At 38.2% G+C, this 22,895-nt stretch overlaps 1 protein-coding gene and 1 non-coding gene across 2 annotated transcripts; one reads left to right on the top strand and one right to left on the bottom strand.

The window, feature by feature from the left end:
• Window positions 1–19,411: 19,411 nt before the first annotated feature.
• LOC141607853 (uncharacterized) lies at window positions 19,412–20,566 on the bottom strand. The gene has a single exon (XM_074427201.1). It carries the CDS (start codon window positions 20,564–20,566, stop codon window positions 19,412–19,414), a length of 1,155 nt encoding a protein of 384 aa, XP_074283302.1.
• Window positions 20,094–20,200, top strand: LOC141609618 (small nucleolar RNA R71). Its single transcript, XR_012527543.1, has one exon. It is a non-coding gene; the product is annotated as a small nucleolar RNA R71 (small nucleolar RNA).
• Window positions 20,567–22,895: the final 2,329 nt, after the last annotated feature.

Genomic DNA, 22,895 nt, shown 5'->3' with positions numbered 1-22,895 from the left:
TAACCTATGAAAGGACTCAAGGCAAACATTATCAAACACAAAAGGGGCGTCTTTGAGAAGGAGTGAAGTTAATGGTTTTGCTATCTTTGAAAAATCCTTTATGAACCGCCTATAAAAGTCGGCATGTCCTGGAAAACTCCTCACCCCCTTCATATTTGTGGGAGGTGACAAGTTCTCTATGACCGAAACTTTAGCACTATCAACTTAAATCCCTCTCTTGGAGACAATGTGGCCAAGCACAACTCCTTCTTCCACCATAAAGCGGCACTTTTCCCAATTGAGGACTAAGTTGTGCTTCTCACATCGTCTCAAGACATTAGAGAAGTTAATTAATCCATGTTCAAATGAGTCTCCATGGACACTAAAGTCATCCATGAAGACCTCCATGCACTTTTCTGAAGGAAAAGTAGATCTAAATACTTACATATTCATATATGATTTAATTTAATTTGTCATAAAATTAAATATGGATTTTATGCATGCAAACAAGTGAGTAAAATAGAGGAGAAATCATGTTCTTACATTGGATGTTTCGGTTTTATGGGCACAAAAGAAATCTCCTTTTCTTTTGTTCTTGAGCTTTCCTTTAATGGAAGAACCAAGATCCAAGTATAGGACCTCTCCCTAAGCTTAATACCCAAAGCTTTCTCTTAATTAAGATTAATATTATGAGAACTAGTACAATATTAATCTAGTAAAAAATGACCCAAAAATATTATAATACACTTAATATTTTCGGTTTATAGAGAGAAGAAGAAGAGAATTATTTTTCTCTCTAGAATTATATTTTGGATAAGTGATGGAATGAATTAGTAATCTACAACCTTTTGTATATTATTAGGTTAATTAGATCAAAAACCATAATGGTTTTCTCTCTTAAAAACCGGGTGGAAGCGGGCTTTTTGAGTGAGCCAATGCATGCAATTGTTGCTCTTAACAATGTTAATAGGGTTGCATGGCTAGACAATTAGGTAATCATTGTGTTTACTAATAAATTAATCAACACAATATTAACCTAATACCCCTTTTATTTTCGGTACAATCATAATATGGAGTCCATATTATTTTTGTCAATTTCTCAATATGTAACATGTCACATGTTACATAAATTTGTTATGTATTTTTAACAAATTAAAAATCAACGTATTAATAAAAATACGTCACATACAAAATCGACTCAGTAATATCATAATTACTTGTACCAAAATATTTTACCATTTATAAATCACAACAGATTGTATTTATAATAATTCATTCAAATTTAATTGTTACCTTAAACAATAATTTCATCCGAGTAATGATACGATTCAATTACTCAGATCGTATCTCATAAAATCACATTTTAATATGATACGTAAATTTTACTTCCAAAATCGTCCGTCAATTTTCAAATAATTTAATTAACTCGTAACATTATACGATTAATTAAATAATCAATTAAGAGTGTTGCCCTATAGGTATGACCTAGGGGATCAACTGATCACCACCGTCGCACGACGACGTAATGTCAAACTCTAGTCACCAATTATTACCGATATATGTTGATCAGTTGTGATAACAAAATTACTTCCCAATTGTATTCTTTATAATGAGATTTAAACATGTGATCATCATGATCAACAGTCGTGATCGCATTATTGTCGGAGGACACATATTCCAACAATCTCCCACTTGTCCTCGACAAGTGTGCGTCACCAATTCTCTTGTCCTATTACTATCTCCCACTCAATGCAAGGTGTCTTTCAGGTCGTACTTGCAAGTGATCATATCGAGAGTGGTTTCCTCGATCTGGAGAATAACTGATTGACCGGACTTATCTATCATAGATACTTTCCGAGCGTGGCCACGCATTTCGATTCATTACTCCTCGAGTGGCCCTGAGATATTGTTATAACCCTGACTAGGGGTGGACAATTCCCATCGCACTCATTCCCTTCGACTAGCTACAGCCATCATAACCCAAAATATGCCCATTTGACCCCATTTACGAAGGTCGTAGTAACACAAATCAAAGTTAATCTGAAACTGTGCCATCTTAGGCGAATAGTCTTTAGTCAAAAGAATCGACTCATTTGAATACTATAGCAGCTCTCGCCACGACCAGGCTATACAAATTTGCCAGAACTCTATAAGCGGTCATTTAGCCCGACAAAAAGTTCCTAACAGTCTGCCTATGTGATCGACTAGTCATCTCACATGACTTTATGGCACTTGAACTTGCCATCAATCGCATCACACTCTAGTCACTTCGAGACGTCACCTCATATAAGTAACTATGGGCAAATACAATGTTAATCCGTGTTCACTTTAACGGGGTTCAATTGTCTCCACAACCCGTTTGGATATAACAATGTACAAGGTGAGTTAATAATAACTCAAACGACAAATGTCGACATCACACTCGGGTAGTCAATATCATATTACAACCTTGTGATGTATATCGTAAGTGTAAACACTTATTAATTTCAATAGAAGTTTAACATGCCATGTGTCCATATGTTCAAACTTCTTAAACTTGAAATTTCCTTTACATTCATGTACTCTCTCATAGCATGAATCTTACCAAGTACACATCAAGGTTCCCGACCTTGGTTTTGGTTCTTTAACTTGAAAGAACTTTCTTATCGATTATCTCATAACGAACGAATTTGTGATGAATGATATAACTTGTACTGATCAAGTACTCCATCCACACACAATGCACTAGGTATATATTTTGTAGAATCTTGTAACAATTTGTCAAGATTATTAGCTTAGCACTTCTCACAAGTCCTAGCTTAACTAGAAAAGATTATTTTTGAATAACCTCTTATTCAACCAGGCATCTTTCCAAAACTTCTTATTTCTCTTTCTAGGCTTGAAAGATTTGGGATTCTCATAAATCCTTACATGTGCTCGGACTTTCTATAATATGTGCAACCTCTTATCACATAATGGAGTATTCCGTCAAACACCGAAATCGCTCATCGGATTCTACTTGAGAATTCATGACGTTTCTATTATGGCTTACCAATCAATCATCATGCTCTTATGCATATGATTCATAATTGGACATGTACATGATCATTCTAATGGCGGAAACATTAGTTACTAATAATCATGAGATCAACCGTTCATAGGTTCAACGAACGACCATGACTGCTAATGGCAATTCCATTTCCATCTACATGAATAACCTATGTGAATGTTGATACGATGTGTATCTCTTAATACTAATCCAACACCCTTGATGTAATTGGATTCATCATAGTCCATTTTCATCCGGAATTGAAAACTCAAATGCTTCTTTATGAAAGAAGGTATTAGCTCGTCATTCTTTAATGAGTGATGAGTTGTAAACATTCAAAGGATGATAGCTCCCACTAAATTCCATGTCTTCACATGAGAATTTCCTAACTCCCACTCAATTTCACATATTTCGAAATTGACTTCTCAATCGAAACTTTTCAAGAATTGAAACATAAATTGCATTGCCAAGTTATTAGGATAAAACCATATATGTTCCCATCATATCCTTTCAAAATACCTATTTTGAAGTGGTCTCATCTTAACCTTACGGAAAGAGATTTTAAATCTCCAACACACTCATGTCATAATGATGTGTAGTAATGTCATTATTCAAATATAAACAATATCTAGAATACGTCCTTCGCAAATACCCTTTTGGAAGGAGGTTTAACCATTTCATAGTGAGGTTAAGCAATGACATTTGCGTGGTTAAAACTTTGGCCATTGAAGATATCGGTATATCATCTTTGCAACTCGTTCACAACTAGTATGTTACTATGATTCATTTAGGCTCTTAAGTAAATCTCAAGGTTGAAACTATTGGTCAAAATTTATCATATAAAACTTAGTCAAAAAACTTGTTAAGACTTTACATTAGTCATTTTTCTTCCAAAACTTTCTTTTGGTGTCCTCACGTAGTTATCTCAAGAATAAGTTCTTTCGATTACTTCATTTGGTCTCTTTAGTCATATAGAACTTACTTGAGACCATAGATCTCATCTATTCGGTATACAATTGTAAATAGATATACCTTTATTCAAATCATTCTCTCTTGCGTAGATCTTTATTTACACAAGTACACAATTTTATCTTGCCTTGTGTGTTGTACCTCATTTTTCTCCCACTCTATCTTTAGAATAAATACACTATAGATTCAAAGATAGCATATGAGACACAAATAATGATGTTGAAGTATAAGGAGAACTACCTCATAGGTTGACTAATAGTTTTAGATTTCATATGTGTACTTGGTGATTGACATTCCTTTAAGAGAGTTCATAAACTCAAAATTGCTTTATAAATGATCATACACAAGCCTTAAGCATGTGGACATATAATGAAACCCGTCATTATATTTGTCTATTAGATCACTTTAAGCGAATGATCTTATGTTTCAAAGTGCAAGCATTTAAAGATGAATTTTAGAACATAAAAGGATAAATGATAAAACGGGTGACTTGGGTTGCAAACCAAGTCACCATTATCCAAAATACAACCCATTATCCAAGATACTTTTCCATGTCGAACACGGAAACTAAAGTTCTAAAATTCAAAACATAAATTTAAAATAAGACAATGAAAAGCAAAGCTCCATAAAAGCTATCCCTAGCTTCTCGATGGTTTCTCATGCTTGCTTTTCCTTTCCCTTGTCTTTGCTTGGTGGAGGCCCTATTTACAATAAAAAGGGAGATACATTATCACAACTTTGCATCATAATACCATAGTTGAATTAAAAACATAAAAGAAGGATAGTCATTTACCTACTGGAGTAATCTTTCCAGCCTTGATATCACCAAGATATTTGGAACAATTTCTTTTCCAATGTCCCATGCCATTACAATAATAACATTTATCAAGAGGACCCTTCTTGATCTTCGAGGTGCTAGCTTCACAAGTCTTAGCTTTGGTGAATGTGGGAGCTTGCTTCTTGCCCTTTCTCCCATTCTTCTTGAATTTCCCCTTACTCTTAGTGCTTATGTTAAGCACATCCTTGGGTGGGTTCACATTTAACCCCATGTCCCTTTCGGCTTGCACAAGTAACTTGTGCAACTCCTCAAGAGACACATCCTTGTCTTGCATGTTAAAATTCACCCGGAATTGAACATACGCTTTCACTTTAGACAAGGAGTGTAGAATCCTATCTACAATGAGTTCTTTGGGGATTTCAACCTTTTGAATTTTCAAGGTCTCGACAAGCTCCATAAGTTTGAGCACATGAGGGCTAACCTTTTGGCCCTCTTTGAAGTCGAGATCAAAGAATGCCGCGGCCGCCTCATATTGGACGATCTGCGGAGCTTGTGAAAACATTGTCACAAGTTTGGAGTAAATCTCATTAGCATTGCCCATTTTAAAGGCTCTCCTTTGGAGGTCCGCCTCCATCGCAAATATTAAGACATTTTTCATTGCGGCGGACTCCTTTTGGTAAGCCTCATATGCTTCCCTAGTAGCGGCGGTTGACCTAGTAGTAGGTTCGGGTGGAGAGGCCTCGGTAAGGTAACGAAGCTTGTCGTCACCTTCGGCGGCTAATTTGAGTTGGGCATCCCAATCGGAGAAATTTGACCCATTCTTTTCAAGTTTACATCGATCCATAAAGGATCGGAGCCATGATGAACTAGCGAGAGGTGTGGCGTTTGGAGTTGGTGTTGGTGTTGCCATTTGTTATGAAAAAGAAGTGGTCTACAAAACAAAATATAAGGAGTAAAACAAATGTCGTTTTAATAATAATACTCGTAAAAATGTATGATTTAAACAAGTTTTATGCATTTTTCTAGTGACCTCTACCCAATTAGATAAATGATTCCAAGACCCAAATTCATATCAACTTAGGCACGGGATAGCCGATGCAACCCTTATTAATATAACTCGGTGGATTAACGTTTAATCGATTCTACTTTTAGAACTCTTGGTCGATAAAATTACTCTAATATTTATCTATAGCCCGGAACACATGCGACTACGGTCACGAATACTTCCGTTGAGGTCAACCCAAATTTCGAATAAATGTGTCCATGATCCAAATTCACATTAATTTGGGCACGGGATGGCCGATGAAACCCTCATCAACACGAATTCGGTGGATAGACATTCATCACCCACTTCCCCTACGTAACAAGGTTTGTACCCCGGGATGGCCGAGTGCACTCCCTCGCGAAATAGGTTTTCATGGTTTCTACTATTTGGTAAGGCTATGTCTCAATTAATTGTTTTAGCGAGAGGTCATGTCAATTTATTATCTATCACGTTTTAAGTGAACTAAAGCGGTGAACAACGATAATTTTAATTGACACGGTCGATAAACTCGATAAAATAAGGATGCATGTTTTAGTTATGGCGATTTAGCGATGCATGCGACATAAAATAAAATGCAAGCATAAAAATAAATAAATCCTAGTATGGCCTTTCCTAAAATAGAAAAACTATTTAACTATTACATATTCGGAAACCAACTCCATTGGTCCCTTGAACTTCGGTTGTGGCACGCATCTCGAGGTAACACCGTCTTTATGTATCGCCATTCTTGAAGAAATCCGTCTTTGGGAACTCCGGAATGAATAAAATTACATAATGAATTACATAATTTCCTATTATACATTTGTAACTAAAATAAAATAAATCTATTAAATTACAAAACGGTGATACGAGATCACAATAAAATTACAACCGAATCGATATTCCCATATATTTCGGGAAATACCAATTAAAATCTAAGGCCATACTAAGTAAAATTACATAATTCAAAAATTACATAAATTAAAATTATGACAATCATAAAGAAAATGCAGCATTATAATATGTATGAACATGCCCAATTTTATGCTAAATCGCCTTTAATTAGCCAATATCGTATATTACTCGGTTTTTACGGATTTGCGTGATTTCAACATTTTATAATCACAAAATTACATAAATTCATATTTATGCATAAGTTAATTATCCTAACCTCTTAGGACTCAAAATCTAGTCTTCACTAATAATTTGACCATAATTAACTCATATTTATAAAATTGTTCATTAATGGACCAAAAATTACAAAAATAAGCTATAAACTTCAAATAAATCACAAAATTTCAAATAAATTCAAAATTTGAAATTTAAATTCATGAACATTCTGGAAAAATACCATGACACTCATAATGTTCAAAATCTTAGGTCAAAAATTTCGAAATTTTTCCGGAAAAACAATGTTGCGGTTTATCGGTTTTAACTAAAATAATCATAAAATATGAGGAAAAATTGTATACATCAACTTTTCAATTTTAGATCTGAAAAAGATAATAAAATGCAACAATGGACGTTTTTCCTTAGCCATAGATTATGTTTATTAATTTTTCACTAATAATGTCACTATTTATGCTATTTTTCTTCAAAAATCCATAAATCATGCAAAAGGACTTCTTTATAGCCAATTATTTTACACACATCTTGTAAAATTGCATGTGACAACATATTAAATTTCTATGACCAGATTCGAAATTCAACTCATATTAACCTATTTTTCACTTAAATCCGAATTTAATAATGAAAAATCCATTTTTCGATCATAACAAGTCCAAAAATTATGAAACTTTACAGGTTATCTCAAAATAATATATGCGACAACATATCCAAAAATCACTGGAAAATTCGAAGTATAGCTAATTTTAGACCGAAAATGACATTTTTACTCATAAAATCATATTTAAATGCCATTATTGTATAATATGAACAATAAAAATCCGTAAAATTAACCAAAATATCCTAAAACATTTTAGGACCAGAAATATTAACATGCATGAATTAATTTCGTGATATGTCATAATAACACAAAATTTACAAGTTTTATATGTTAATCTTTATAACTCGGAAAAACTTTTAACCGATTTGCATGCAAACAACCATGGCTCTTGATACCGATTGAAGGAAAAGTAGATCTAAATACTTACATATTCATATATGATTTAATTTAATTTGTCATAAAATTAAATATGGATTTTATGCATGCAAACAAGTGAGTAAAATAGAGGAGAAATCATGTTCTTACATTGGATGTTTCGGTTTTATGGGCACAAAAGAAATCTCCTTTTCTTTTGTTCTTGAGCTTTCCTTTAATGGAAGAACCAAGATCCAAGTATAGGACCTCTCCCTAAGCTTAATACCCAAAGCTTTCTCTTAATTAAGATTAATATTATGAGAACTAGTACAATATTAATCTGGTAAAAAATGACCCAAAAATATTATAATACACTTAATATTTTCGGTTTATAGAGAGAAGAAGAAGAGAATTATTTTTCTCTCTAGAATTATATTTTGGATAAGTGATGGAATGAATTAGTAATCTACAACCTTTTGTATATTATTAGGTTAATTAGATCAAAAACCATAATGGTTTTCTCTCTTAAAAACCGGGTGGAAGGGGGCTTTTTGGGTGAGCCAATGCATGCAATTATTGCTCTTAACAATGTTAATAGGGTTGCATGGCTAGACAATTAGGTAATCATTGTGTTTACTAATAAATTAATCAACACAATATTAACCTAATACCCCTTTTATTTTCGGTACAATCATAATATGGAGTCCATATTATTTTTGTCAATTTCTCAATATGTAACATGTCACATGTTACATAAATTTGTTATGTATTTTTAACAAATTAAAAATCAACGTATTAATAAAAATACGTCACATACAAAATCGACTCAGTAATATCATAATTACTTGTACCAAAATATTTTACCATTTATAAATCACAACAGATTGTATTTATAATAATTCATTCAAATTTAATTGTTACCTTAAACAATAATTTCATCCGAGTAATGATACGATTCAATTACTCAGATCGTATCTCATAAAATCACATTTTAATATGATACGTAAATTTTACTTCCAAAATCGTCCGTCAATTTTCAAATAATTTAATTAACTCGTAACATTATACGATTAATTAAATAATCAATTAAGAGTGTTGCCCTATAGGTATGACCTAGGGGATCAACTGATCACCACCGTCGCACGACAGTAATGTCAAACTCTAGTCAGCCAATCATTACCGATATATGTTGATCAGTTGACAGTAACAAAATTACTTCCCAATTGTATTCTTTATAATGAGATTTAAACATGTGATCATCATGATCAACAGTCGTGATCGCATTATTGTCGGAGGACACATATTCCAACATTTTCAAGAAAATCCGCAAAGATAGCCATCATGCACCTTTGAAAGGTATCGGATACATTACACAACCCGAATGGCATCCTACGATAAGCATAAACACCATTGGGACACGTGAAAGTTATTTTTTCTTGGTCTTCCGGGTGTATTGGCACTTGAAAGAACCCGGAATATCCATCCAAAAAATAATAATAAGCGTGTCCCGACAACCTTTCAAGCATTTGATCGATAAAAGGGATGGGAAAATGGTCATTAAGGGTTGCGGAGTTCAATATCCGGTAATCAATACACATACGCCACCCGGTAATCGAGCATGTAGGCACACAAGTTCCGTTCGGTTGCTCTACCATGGTCACTCCACCCTTTTTGGGAACCACATGGACAGGGCTCACCCACTTACTATCGGTGATTTCATAGATGATCCCCGCCTCAAGTAGTTTCAAGACTTCATTCTTGACTACCTCGGCCATCTTGGGGTTCAACCTCTGTTGTCCCTCAACCGATGGTCGGCTCCCCTCTTCAAGGTTAATGTAGTGCATACACAAGTTTGGACTCAATCCTTTGATATCATCAATGCTATATCCTAAGGAGGCCATGTGAGTTTTAAGAACCTTTAAGATTTTTTTGTTCTTGGTCCTCACTAAGATTAGCATTAATAATCACCGGATAAGTCTCTCCCTCACCTAAAAAGGCATATTTAAGTGAGGGGGTAAGGGTTTTGAGTTGTACCTTTGGAGGGAGAAATCCCTCCACTTTCTTCAAGAGCTCATCATTTATCTCATGGTCTTCCTCCATTTCTTCATCATGAAAGGAGATTTGGAAGGCTTCTTCCATCTCTGACTCTTCCCGAGCTACTTCTTCAACCACTTCATCAATCACCTCAATTGTACATGCTTTTTCAACTTTGGGTCCTTTCACAATATTTGGAAGATTAAATTCGACTTTGTCTCCTTCTATCCGGAAGGTTAGCCGCCCATCTCTCACATCAATTAGAATTCCTCCGGTAGCCAAGAATGGCCTACCTAGGATGATGGGGGTATGTCTATCCTCTGGGATGTCAAGGACTACAAAGTCGGACGGGAATAAATACTTTCCAACTTTGACGGGTATGTCCTCAAGTACCCCCAAAGAGCACTTTGTAACACCCCCATATACCGAGGAGCCTTACCAAACCTTCATTAGCATATAGAGGCATTACCATCCCCGTTTCCCGAGGTAAGTAACCATCAAAAGTCGATAAAAGAACAGATATAGTTAAATTTACAAGTGTTACAACCAACTAACAAAATAAAGATACAACTCGTCAGCTACACACTATCTCTATCGGAACTCATGACGACTCATCCCTGCCAGGACTCCAGCTATCAACCACATCAACACCTGCTAAGACAGACTGCTCACCATAAGGCATCACGGTAGACACATAAACAAACAAGACAACCACACAAGGTAAGTACTGAGACAAGACGCAACATTAACCAACATCAACTATCAACACAAAACAAAACACAACCAGTCACACACAATCATACCCACACAAATAAATCTCCGTCACCGACTATCCAATGGACCAGCCCTGCCAGTGGGGGACCGCAACCGTTCCCACCTAAGCCCCGCTCATCGTACCGAGCGATAACCCTGTCCCATTAATGTGCACATCCCCTCCCGTGGCGGGTCCCACGGAGGGCGAAACTAGGGCGTGAAGCCACTCCCGCAAGTGACTCCACTCAGCCGAGGACGCACCTCGAGAACCAGAGACAAACAATCACAGACAGCTGCAATACAACAACAACCAACGAACTGTATACTCCAACCGATTACCGCATATACTCTGCCACACAAACGTAACAACAACACGACAACCACGACACAACAATCGACACACTAGACCGTCCACAGGAACTGAGTAGGCGAACCTACCTTTAAGCGATTGCAACGATTCCATGCCCACACACGCAATACCCAACACACAAGCAACACCTATACACACAATACAAACATCTATCACTACCAAGCTAACCCTAACTGCAAAGGCAAAGATACGGATGATGATGACGACATGCCTACATGAAGAAACCTGGCAAAGGATCGCTACCCGACTCAAGCTATGTACTCCTAAGGCACAAGGACCTTCAAAGGCTCCCATGGAAGGTATATGGTGAAGGGAAGGGAAGGAGGCGACCTAAAGATCTGAAGAAATGAGGCGGAAATGATTTGTGGTTTTAACAAAACACGATTATAAACCCTCGCTGAAAAGACGCTACTCGATCGAGTGGCCCACCTACTCGATCGAGTGGCCCACCTACTCGATCGAGTGGCCCCTACTCGATCGAGTATCCAAGCTACTCGATCGAGTAGCCTCTACTCTTTCGAGTACCACCCATAACTAAAAACACAGGATAAATTTGGTACGCACTTCTAAGGACTATTACTGCTCCCAAGGTCAGTCAATGCTGGTCAACGGGTCTCTAAAAAGGGCGGGTATTACAGTCTTCCCTCCTTAAAAAGAACTTCGTCCCCGAAGTTCAACTCACCTATCACAAAGCACAAGGTACGGAAACCAAACGACATCACTACTCTTCCGACATAGGTTACTACTCCCCGGAAATACTATCCTCCATGTCATCATCATCAACTGTCTAACGCTCCATATAGATCGACCTCTACAACCTACCACTTGAAATACCAACCTCACAACATGGACCAACACAACCAACGACTACACTGCTGCTCACAACTCTTAGCCACGCGCTACGAGATTACACTTTCACTAGTACACAACCATCAACACGAAGCATGTCACATTAACACTACTATGTTACTTAACGATACGATTCTATTCCAACACATGACATCATAACTATCTCTTTATGACCGTCTTTTCATAACACACTATTCAACCTTTACTTCAACATACAAATTACTCAACGAACACGTGAGAACAATTATAGTTTCGTAGAAGAAATGTAACCGAAATAATAGAAAACACTATAAATAAACAACAAAACGATTGTAATATCGGCCTTTTTATTTTGCGACATTAATCTTCCCCTCTAAAAAGGAACTTCGTCCCCGAAATTCACCACCGAATTACTACACATATTACTTAAAACTTACCTCTTGACATGTACCCAACACATATGATTCGTTATTGACATTACTCATTACTCATACAACCATTAATTCATAAAAGCATATGCAACTTTATTCGAATAACTAGCCACAGTCACGAATGCATGTATAAATCATTTGTATATGTATATGGAAAGACATAACTCCGGTGAAATATAATTATTAGACATTACGGATGTAAAATGAATGCAATAAGAACCAACTACTACTTGCACTGTTCGTTACGAATACGCATCCAAAACACAAACACGACTCCCAACATATGAAATTACGGTTCAAACATGTTACTAATCATCAATAACCATGTTAAACACCAAAACATGTAATGATATTAACATTAAAACAATTATAAATAACGAAATGGTCTTGTAACAGTGCCACTCGATCGAGTATATAGGGTACTCGATCGAGTGCCCTCTACTCGATCGAGTGCCTTGGCTACTCGATCGAGTAGCCTGAGATCAGAATACTCCATCCTTGTCACACCTGCAGCTACTCGACCGAGTGAGGGGCACTCTGTCGAGTGGCCACAGGTCAAAACCTTCAAAATTTTCCCGTCATCACAATATATATATATATATATATATATATATATATATATATAAGATGTCAGAGAAACGCGAGTCGGGATGACAACCCGACCCTTCAAAATCCAGCAAACAAGTTCAAACTAAGAAAATTCGGCCTTATGGCCATCCATACAAACCAAGTATAAAAGTACTAACTAAAAACGACTACTACTATCCAACACAACCAAACCATAGACAAAGAGAAAGAAAGGAGTATCACTCCTGCTGCTGCTGCTCATCCATCATCTCATCTCCACCACCATTCCCTCCTGAGGTGCCTGCTTCTGATGATCCCAGACCTACATCGACCTTTGCCCCAACTCCAGGACTCTCAAACCATGGGGTCAAATCACCAAAAGCAAAGGACTGTGGTGCCCCCATGCTGTCTGGTCAACCCCGTAAGAGTGGAAAACCCCATTGTAGTCCCCAACTCCGCTCCACCACACTGGATGTGGTCCCTCGGTCCCAATACCCTGAGCATACGCCATCTCATGCATGTTCCTGAGTGTCAAGGTAGAGGACACTCTTTCTGCCAAGTAGCTCGAACGTGTCTCCGGGGTATCGAGGTAGGGGTAACAAGGAAAAGGGTGCTGCTGTGGTGCTGCTGGTTGTGGTCTGGTCTCAGCTGTCCTCTCCCTCACACGACGTGGTCCTCTCCCTAGCCTGGGTCTATCCTCGGCCGCTCTCACATTCTCCCCCTTCCTCGGTTCGGGCATCACCTAAAGGATCGTGTCGTCAATGAGGTATGTCTGTATCTGTCGAGGTACATCATCATCCTCCTCCTCCTCATCGGAGTCCACAGCTACTACCACTAGATCTAACGGCTCTGTCGGTGGGAGGTGCTCAGGAGCCGGTATCCTCATCCAGCTCATACCCCACACCCTCCAAGCTAGGCTACCATCCTCTAAGGTTCTCAACCATTTCAGGTTGAGGTAGTAGTCTCTGTCCATGGTAGGCACCGGTGTGGCTAGGGGAACGTACTCATAAGAAGCCTCAAAGGAGGCTAGCTTTTCAGCTAACCGGGTGGCGAAAGCACCACAACTCAAGTACCGAGTGGTAGAAGTAGCCATCAAAGCAAGGCTAGCACAGACCATGGCAGGAGCATTGAAGACCACCCTCTCAGTCCGCTCCGGGTTAAGATAAGACATCAAAAGCAACAACTCGTGATTGTTCAACTTACTCATATCCGGCCTCTCATAAAGGAGGTTCGATATAGAACGAAGAAAGACCCTTAAAGTGACATGTTGAACATCGTTAATCAACATGTTGTTGGCGGTGGGAGTTGACTTCCCAGAAAGAGAAGGCATAAGGCGGCAAACCCCGCACACAGCTGGAATCTCGATGATGGAATCCTTGGGAGGCTTAGCCAAACCAAGGTGAGAAGCAAAGAGCTCCATGGTCAACACGAAACTCGTGTTCATAAGACGGAACTCAACAGACTGTTCAGCTGGCTCGTATTTAAACGAGCTCATAAACTCCAAAGTCAGAAAAGGATAGGAATGCTTCCTTAAACGATACAACCCCGTGAACCCCAAGGTCTCAAAGATATGACAGACATCCGTCTCAATCCCCAGGTCATCAAGAAGTGTGGTATCCACACAACGGGTGGGTCTCATTTTGCGTTTCTGTAACGCTACAAACCTCTCCCTCTGTTTGAAGTCCACGAAGACTACCGAAGGATACTCAGGTACAGATGGTACGACCGGTCCGCTACCCTCCCCAATTTCGGGTTGTGAAGCCCTTCCCCTCTTACTCTGACGGGTCTACAACTTTAGTCTCGGCATCTGTTTCAGCATACAACTTAACGTACTTACATAGGCACTCAAAACATATAATCTTCACAAATTGAACATTGAATAATCATCTATGTACACACTTTCACCAACAAATTCCCAATTTTGATATATAAATTCAGTTTATAGCATTTCGGACGATCTCTATAGCTGTGAAAATTTTCGCATGGATAAACATGATTTAATCGACTACTACAACTGTCAAAACATGGCTCAAATACTACTCCATATATACCTGAAAACATATGAAACATTCATGTATGCCCATAAAAGGGCAACTAAGTACACACCATCACCGACATTCAACATTATGAGCAAACTTCTCAATTAAATAGTCAGACGGTCTCTACAGCTGTAACAATTTTGACATATTTAGCAAGAATTAACATCACCACTACTATATCAAAGGTTTAACTCTTACACATATGTTCATATTCAACACAAAATCTAAATTATAGAAAACGGATTTCAATTTGGGGCACTTTTAAGACAAAGTTTTAAGGCAAATTTTAAGGTGAAAATCACAAAATTCAACTTTCAACATGATATAGGCAACATATACTACTCAATTTCATCATTCAACCATGTAAAAGACACCCAAAAATCAATTTGATTTCACAAACCCTAGAAAATTCGTCCCCAAATTTGCAATTTCTATTCTATTTTTAGCACAATAATCATCAATAATCATGAAAGGGAAGCATGTGGATCATATTACAACAATTACAAGCAACTTTTCCATATGAATCGAAATTTCAGATTATTCTACCATTCCAATAGATTCTAAGTGATGAAAACATGAAAATAGGAAGGAAATTCATACCTTTATCAAATAGGAAGTGAAAGAACGAATCAAAGCAAAGAAAACTACCCAAATTAATCACCACAAACACAAGTTATAAGAATTTTGAGAGGTTTAGGAGGTTAGGGTTTCGAAATAGGAAGAAAGAATGAGAAGAATGAGAAAGAATAAGGGTTTTATGAAACCCGTGAAAGCCACTGTACTGTAGCCTACTCGATTGAGTGCCTAGGGTACTTGATTGAGTGCCCTCTACTCGATCGAGTAGGTGCTATTTCGTCGAGTATCCGCAGAAAATTCCTACATCTCGACGTCATAGCTTCCTAACTAGATCGAGTGAGGTCTACTCGGTCTAGTAAGCACTCGCACTCGGTCAAGTAAGGTTGAGTACTCGGTCAGAATTACAAAATTTAACTGAAGATTCCTGCAAAACAATATCACGTGTCGATTCCAAACTAAGTTTGGAGATCGTCACTGGTTATCGTACTCTCTCATATATCACCATTAATGCTCAAATATATCATACCGTCTCATCAGATAAGATTCATATCACATTACGCTACAACAAACTTCACACAACATGGTTTACCTGCTACCGAGTCATCCGTATAGGCAATTATGTCATTGTATCATGTCTAAACTCGTCTTACCACATTGCTAGCAAACTTATACTTACGTTAATCAAAACACATAATTAACAATAAATTTTCCACATGTCATCTAAGTGTATTATCAACACGTTCACGCTTTAACTTAAACAAATTATTCTACACGAATTAATCACCACACAGCGGAAAATTTCAACCATTAAACATGTATATACCCACTACTATTTTGATATTTCTCATACTATAACTCAACACTTCTTTAGCTATCATTATTTGGCTATTGTAGGACTTATAAACTCGTATAGGATCACCATCACTAACAACCTGAAACAAACACTAATATTACCACATTTCATACCACAGCATACACTTCTACACTTTTCACGCACTTCTATCACATAAAACCTTCCACGTTCCTCATTATCACCACATACACACACTGACACCACCGAAACTTCATCATTCATGACCCTGACGCAACTACTGTGCCTACATTAACTTCAACAAAGACTCAACCACAGACAGTCCCAACATAATCAATATACACGTTAAGCACATATTTACGGACTCCACATTCCCGTACCCATTGACTGGCTTAAGCACAATGGGGCCAAGATTTTGAAATGAGGGCGCCTACTCACCCAAAATCTAGCATCAGCTGGGGCTCCCATTACACATACACCAGGTTCATTTTATTAGACTCACTACATTCATTAGGTTCATTTGTTACATGTTCCAAAATCGTCGCTCTGATACCCCTTTGTAACACCCCCATATACCGAGGAGCCTTACCAGACCTTCCTTGGCATATAGAGGCATTACCATCCCGGTTGTCCGAGATAAGTAACCATCAAAAGTCGATAAAAGAACAGATATAGTTAAATTTACAAGTGTTACAACCAACTAACAAAATAAAGATACAACTCGTCAGCTACACACTATCTCTATCGGAACTCGTGACGACTCATCCCTACCAGGACTCCAGCTATCAACCACATCAACACCCCCTAAGACAGACTGCTCACCATAAGGGATCACGACAGACACATAAACAAACAAGACAACCACACAAGGTCAGTACTGAGACAAGACACAACATTAACCAACATCAACTGTCAACACAAAACAAAACACAGCCAGTCTTACACAATCATACCCACACCAATAAATCTCCGTCACCGACTGTCCACTAGACTAGCCCTGCCAGTGGGGGACCGCAGCCGTTTCCACCTAAGACCCGCTCGTCGTACCGAGCGATAACCCTATCCCATTAATGTGCACATCACCTCTCGTGGCGGGTTCCATGGAGGGCGAAACTAGGGCGTGAAGCCACTCCCGCAAGTGACTCCACTCAGCCGAGGACGCACCTCGAGAACTAGAGACAAACAATCACAGACAGCTACAATACAACAACAACCAACGAACTGTATACTCCAACCGATTACCGCATATACTCTGCCACACAAACACAACAACAACACGACAACCGCGACACAACAATCGACACACTAGACCGTCCACAAGAACTGAGTAGGTGAACCTACCTTTAAGCGACTGCAACGATTCCATGCCCACACACGCAATGCCCAGCACACAAGAAACACCTATCCACACAATACAAACATCTATCACTACCAAGCTAACCCTAACTGCAAAGGCAAATATACGGATGATGATGACGACATACCTACATGAGGAAACCTGGCAAATGATCGCTACCCGACTCAAGTTATGTACTCCTAAGGAACAAGGACCTTCAAAGGATCCCATGGAAGGTATATGGGGAAGGGAAGAGAAGGAGGCGACCTAAAGATCTGAAGAAATGAGGCAGAAATGATTTGCGATTTTAACAAAACACGATTATAAACCCTCGCTGAAAAGACGCTACTCGATCGAGTGACCCACTTACTCGATCGAGTGGCCCCTACTCGATCGAGTATCCAAGTTACTCGATCGAGTAGCCTCTACTCTATCGAGTACCACCCATAACTCAAAGCACAGGATAACTTTGGTACGCACTTCTAAGGACTATTACTGCTCCCAAGGTCGGTCAAAGCTAGTCAACGGATCTCTAAAAGGGCGGGTACTACACGCTTGGCAGACCTATCTGCCAATTAGAGAGTCATAGTAGTATGGGGAAGATTGCGAATGCCAATTTTCTTTGCAACTTTTAGAGGAAGAACACTCACACTTGCTCCCAAATCACATAGAGCCCTTGATATCGGGACACCACAACCACACAAGAAATTAAAAAGCTACCCAGTTCACCAACTTTATGTGGCATCTTGTTAAGAAGAAGAGCACTACACTCTTCCTCCATTGCCACAATTTGTTGATAACCCAAGGTTCTTTTCTTTTTCAAGATGTCTTTTAAAAATTTGGTGTATGTTGGCATGTTCAATATTACTTTGGTGAAGGGTAGAGTTACTTCAAGTTTTTCTAACATTTCGCAAAAATTGGTATACTTGAAGTTTTCTCTAGACCTCAAAGCTTTAGTGGGATAAGGGATGTTAATGACAAGTTGAGAATTAGAGGATACCTTGGATGAAGTGGCTTTGCTTATTACCTTAGTAGAAGGTTGTACGAGGGCTTCCTCTCTAGCTTCTTCACCAACCTCCCTTTCGTAAGGAAGGTCTTCAAAAATATATCCTCATGATATTCTTGTGGAGCCTTTCCCTTGGATCCTTCACTTGTAGTCTTCCCCTTTTTGGCTTCAGCTACCCTTGCTGATGGAGTCATTGGTGGGCTTTCCCCATCACCATTCATTACCAACCGCTTCCTTTTGGGATCTGCATCCACTTTAATTTCAAGGTCCTTGTAAGGGTCTTCGAGCTCAATCCCACTCCTTAAGACTACCGCATGTGCTCGATGATTTGCGGAAATGTCTTTTGAGCTTTGACCTTGGGATAGGAAACCACACGGCAGTCTTTGAGGTGCCAACCGAGCTTCCATGTCTTTCTTGAATTTTGTCATGTCTTGGTGTTGAGATATTGCATATTCTTCACCACCTTTATCAACTCACCAAATTGGGATTCCATGGATGGCTCTTGATGTGGTTGATTAGTTAAGGGTAAAGGGAATCCATAATCATTTCGAGTGTTGGGACCTTGATTGTTGTTGTTGTGTTGTCCCCCTTGGTTGTTCCCCTTAGGACCTTGATTATTGAAGTTGGATCCTTGCCCTTGCTCTTGAAAGCCTTGAACAAAACCTTGGCCAAACCCTTGGTTAGCTTGGTTACTTTGATTCCCTTGATAGAACCCTTGGTTGTTTTGGTTACCCCCAAAATCTTGGTACCCTTGAGATTGGTTCCCAACATTTTGGTGTTGGTTGTTTCTTGGCCATTGGTTTTAATTGCCGAAATTATTTCTTTGGTTTGGGTATCCACTTATAGGTTGAGAAAACCCGGGTAGGTTGGTGTTGGGTAATTGTGGTTGGAGGTGTTGCGGGTTTTGAACATTGGTACTTTTGTAGCTAAATTTTGGGTGATTTTTCAAACCCGGGTGATAGAAATTGGAGTTTGGTTGTAGGCATTTGGGTTGTTGTAGGGTGGTCGTGGTGGCCTCACATTGTTGTTGTATGTAGCTTTGAAAAGTATTAACATCTTGAATATTGTCTTCATTTCCCACATTATAGTTGTTTTTGGCGCACACATCGAAAGTATGACCATTTCCCCCACATAGTTCACAAGAAGAGTTTGGGATTACCTCCTCCATGGGTGGACCATGGGAGGCACTAGCTTGATGCACTTGACTTCTTTGCATTTGATCAAGTTTCTTGGTAAGAAGGTCAAGCTTGGCATTGGTCTCAGCATTTAAAGTAGAAGAGTTCTCTTTGGGGTACCAGTTATTCCTTCTTAGCATGTTGCCCCTTGAACCATAGTTGGACTCCGAGTCCACCATCTTTTTAATGAGAGTCATGCCCTCATCATCACCCAAATGATCGAATCCCCCTCCCGCGGAGGCATTCACCATTTCCTTGGTTCTTGGAAACAAAGTTTGAAAGAAAGTTTGGGTAACGTACCAAGCCGGTATTCCATGGTGAGGAAAACTAGCAATTACATCTTGGTACATATCCCATGCCTCACCCAAGGACTCCCCATCTTCTTGTTGGAATGTATGAATCTCATTACGGAGCATAGCGGTCTTGGATGACGGGTAATACTTGGCTAAGAACGCCTTGACTAAGGCATTCCACGTAGTAAATGTGTTCGGAGGATGCACATTCAACCAACGATCCGCTTTATCTATTAAAGAAAGTGGGAACAACATCAACCTTAATGTGTCTTCGAACACTCCATTCCATTTCATCATGGCAACCTTGTTTTTGAACTTCTTTAGATGGGCATGAGCATCTTCATCAATATTCCCACCGAAACTATCCTTCTCAATCAAGCCAACTTGAGCCTGATACATTTCGAAGTTGTTTGGGGCCATGGTGCCAAAGTTAATGGGATTGCAAGCATCATTGTGGTTGGGGAGGTTGTGGTCACGTAAAGCCGCCATTTGTGGTTATGGAATTAGTATATATGGAGGTGGTGTTTGAGGGGGTGTGTTTGGAATTTGGAGATTGTAAAATGGGTTTTCTAGTTGAGAATCAATGATGTTGTATTGCTTGTTGTGGTGGTGTCTTCAATGAGAGGTTGGGTGGGTGAAATTGCTTGGTCCAAAGTTTCTTGAGGAGAGTTTCTAACCCTTGCAATAGTATTCCTTAAGGCTTTCGAGGTTGGAGTCAAAGAGCAAAGCGTGATGGTTCCTCCTAGGCATGCAACTTGACAAACCGTAAGACTCCTAGTGCTTTTACACACTAAGGTAAGCCAAAAATCACACACTCTACAAGAAGCATACAACTACAAAAGCAAACAAACAAGTAAACTAAGACTAAAGCTAAGACCTTTTACAAATTAGGTATAACCTAGCGCCATCCCTGGCAACGGCGTCATTTGATGAACGGAATTAAGTCGTCGATTCCCGTACCAAAAATTAACCCAACTATGGTAGTATAATCGGGATCGAACCACAAGGATGGGGTGGATTTATACCTAAATTGTCTAAGTCTACGTTTAGTCAAACAATAAAGAGGTTGATGAAATTGAATAAGCTAGGACTAAGCAATTAAAAAACAATAAACATAAGTTGATAAGATGTAAACTATTGATTAAAAACTAGGGTTGTCGGGTTCCCCTTAGTAGGACAAGGTAATCGGTATTGAAGGGTAATGGGCAATTATTGGTTAAGAAAGTTAATTTCTTACAATTTCCTACGCTTTCCTAAACATGGACACAAAGCTTTCACAAATCTTCCAAATTTGATGTAAACACACTATCAAGCATCTATGTAAACTTTGTTCTACAAGACATTAAGCATATAATGGAGAAAAACATGAACTTTCATTCACACATTCCTACAAACACCTTCTATGCATGTTAACAAGAACCAAATAATTTACACAATTACCAACATTAACACACCAAATTCATCCCTTAATCTTTACTTAGGTTCCCCCTAAACCCTAGGGGGTCACTACTCACACATATTCAAAGAGCAAATGTAAACAGTTGAAAAGAAGCAAGTAAACTTGGTGGTAAACATGATAATAAATTGAAACAACAATAAAGATGTGATAAGAAATGTAAACAATTGATAAATAAACTTAATAAGAGAAGTAATTATACCAACAATGAAGAAAGGTTGAGTCTTGTATTAATAATGGAAAAAATCTTTCAATCTTCTTCAATTACAACCCAAATACTCAAGAGTAAACTAATGAAGCTAAGTAGATATATGCAAATTAAGTAGATAATTAAGGTTCGATTAAGGAAAGATTAAGACTTTGCTTAAGGAAGTTGCTTAAATTTAGAGAGAAATCTAGATCTAGGGTAATGTGTCGAATGAAATTAGGAAGGGGTGTTTATAGTTTACAACTAAATTAGGTCAAAAATTACAAGAGTTGAAAATGCGGAGAGAGGAGTCTGGGCCGGCCAACCGGCCGCCGGTCCAGGACCGGCTGGAAAATCCCTATATTTTCTTAAATAGCAGCTATGTTGGGCCTGAAATATTCGTATATCTCTTATTAGACTCTTCTAATAACTAAGTGTTTATTAGTTTAGTCATAAACTAAAAGGAACTTATGCATGCATAACAAAATTAGAAAGTAAGAAGGAAAAATGATTATTCTTACATTAAGGGCCAAAAAACAGTTTATACTAATTTAGTCTCCTACCAAATTAGTCTTCTTAAGTATATACCAAATGCCCCAAAACTTTAGATCTAATTGCAAGATCTACTCCTCAAGGATTGTACCAAGGAAATCCTTCTTAATACAAATGTTAATTTTGTTACTAGAAATTAATATTTGTTCCCTTAAAAATACTAATATTAAGTGATTACTACTTCTAGTAATATATGAATAATATTAGAGATTTTAGTGAGAGTTTATTATTTTGTTCAACAACAAAACTAGAGAGATGAGTTCTTATTCATGTAAGAACTTATATGAATGAATGAAAATCCTTTTAGAAGAGAAAAAACTCCTCTAATTGATTAGGGTGGTCGGGTGGTTAGGAAGGGAAGAGTTCCCAATAACTTTGCTAGTTACTCTTCTCAAGAGTTTAGGTTTGCATGCCTATCATTAGTAGGTAATCAAGATGTTACCCACTAATTAAAATAACAAAACACAAATCCTCCTTCCTCTCCCATTTTACACGGTTCATGTGTGTAATATAGATCCATTTTAACTTTGTCAATTTGTTAATTTGTATTGTGTGACAAATTGGACATGTTACTAGACATGTCATTTAAATAATGCATTTTTAACAAATTAAAAATCATTATA

This window comes from Silene latifolia, chromosome 10, assembly GCF_048544455.1.
Source record: "Silene latifolia isolate original U9 population chromosome 10, ASM4854445v1, whole genome shotgun sequence".
Taxonomy (NCBI): domain Eukaryota; kingdom Viridiplantae; phylum Streptophyta; class Magnoliopsida; order Caryophyllales; family Caryophyllaceae; genus Silene; species Silene latifolia.
The sequence above is the reverse complement of the archived record's forward strand: the minus strand, read 5'-3'. Positions and strand labels throughout refer to the sequence as shown.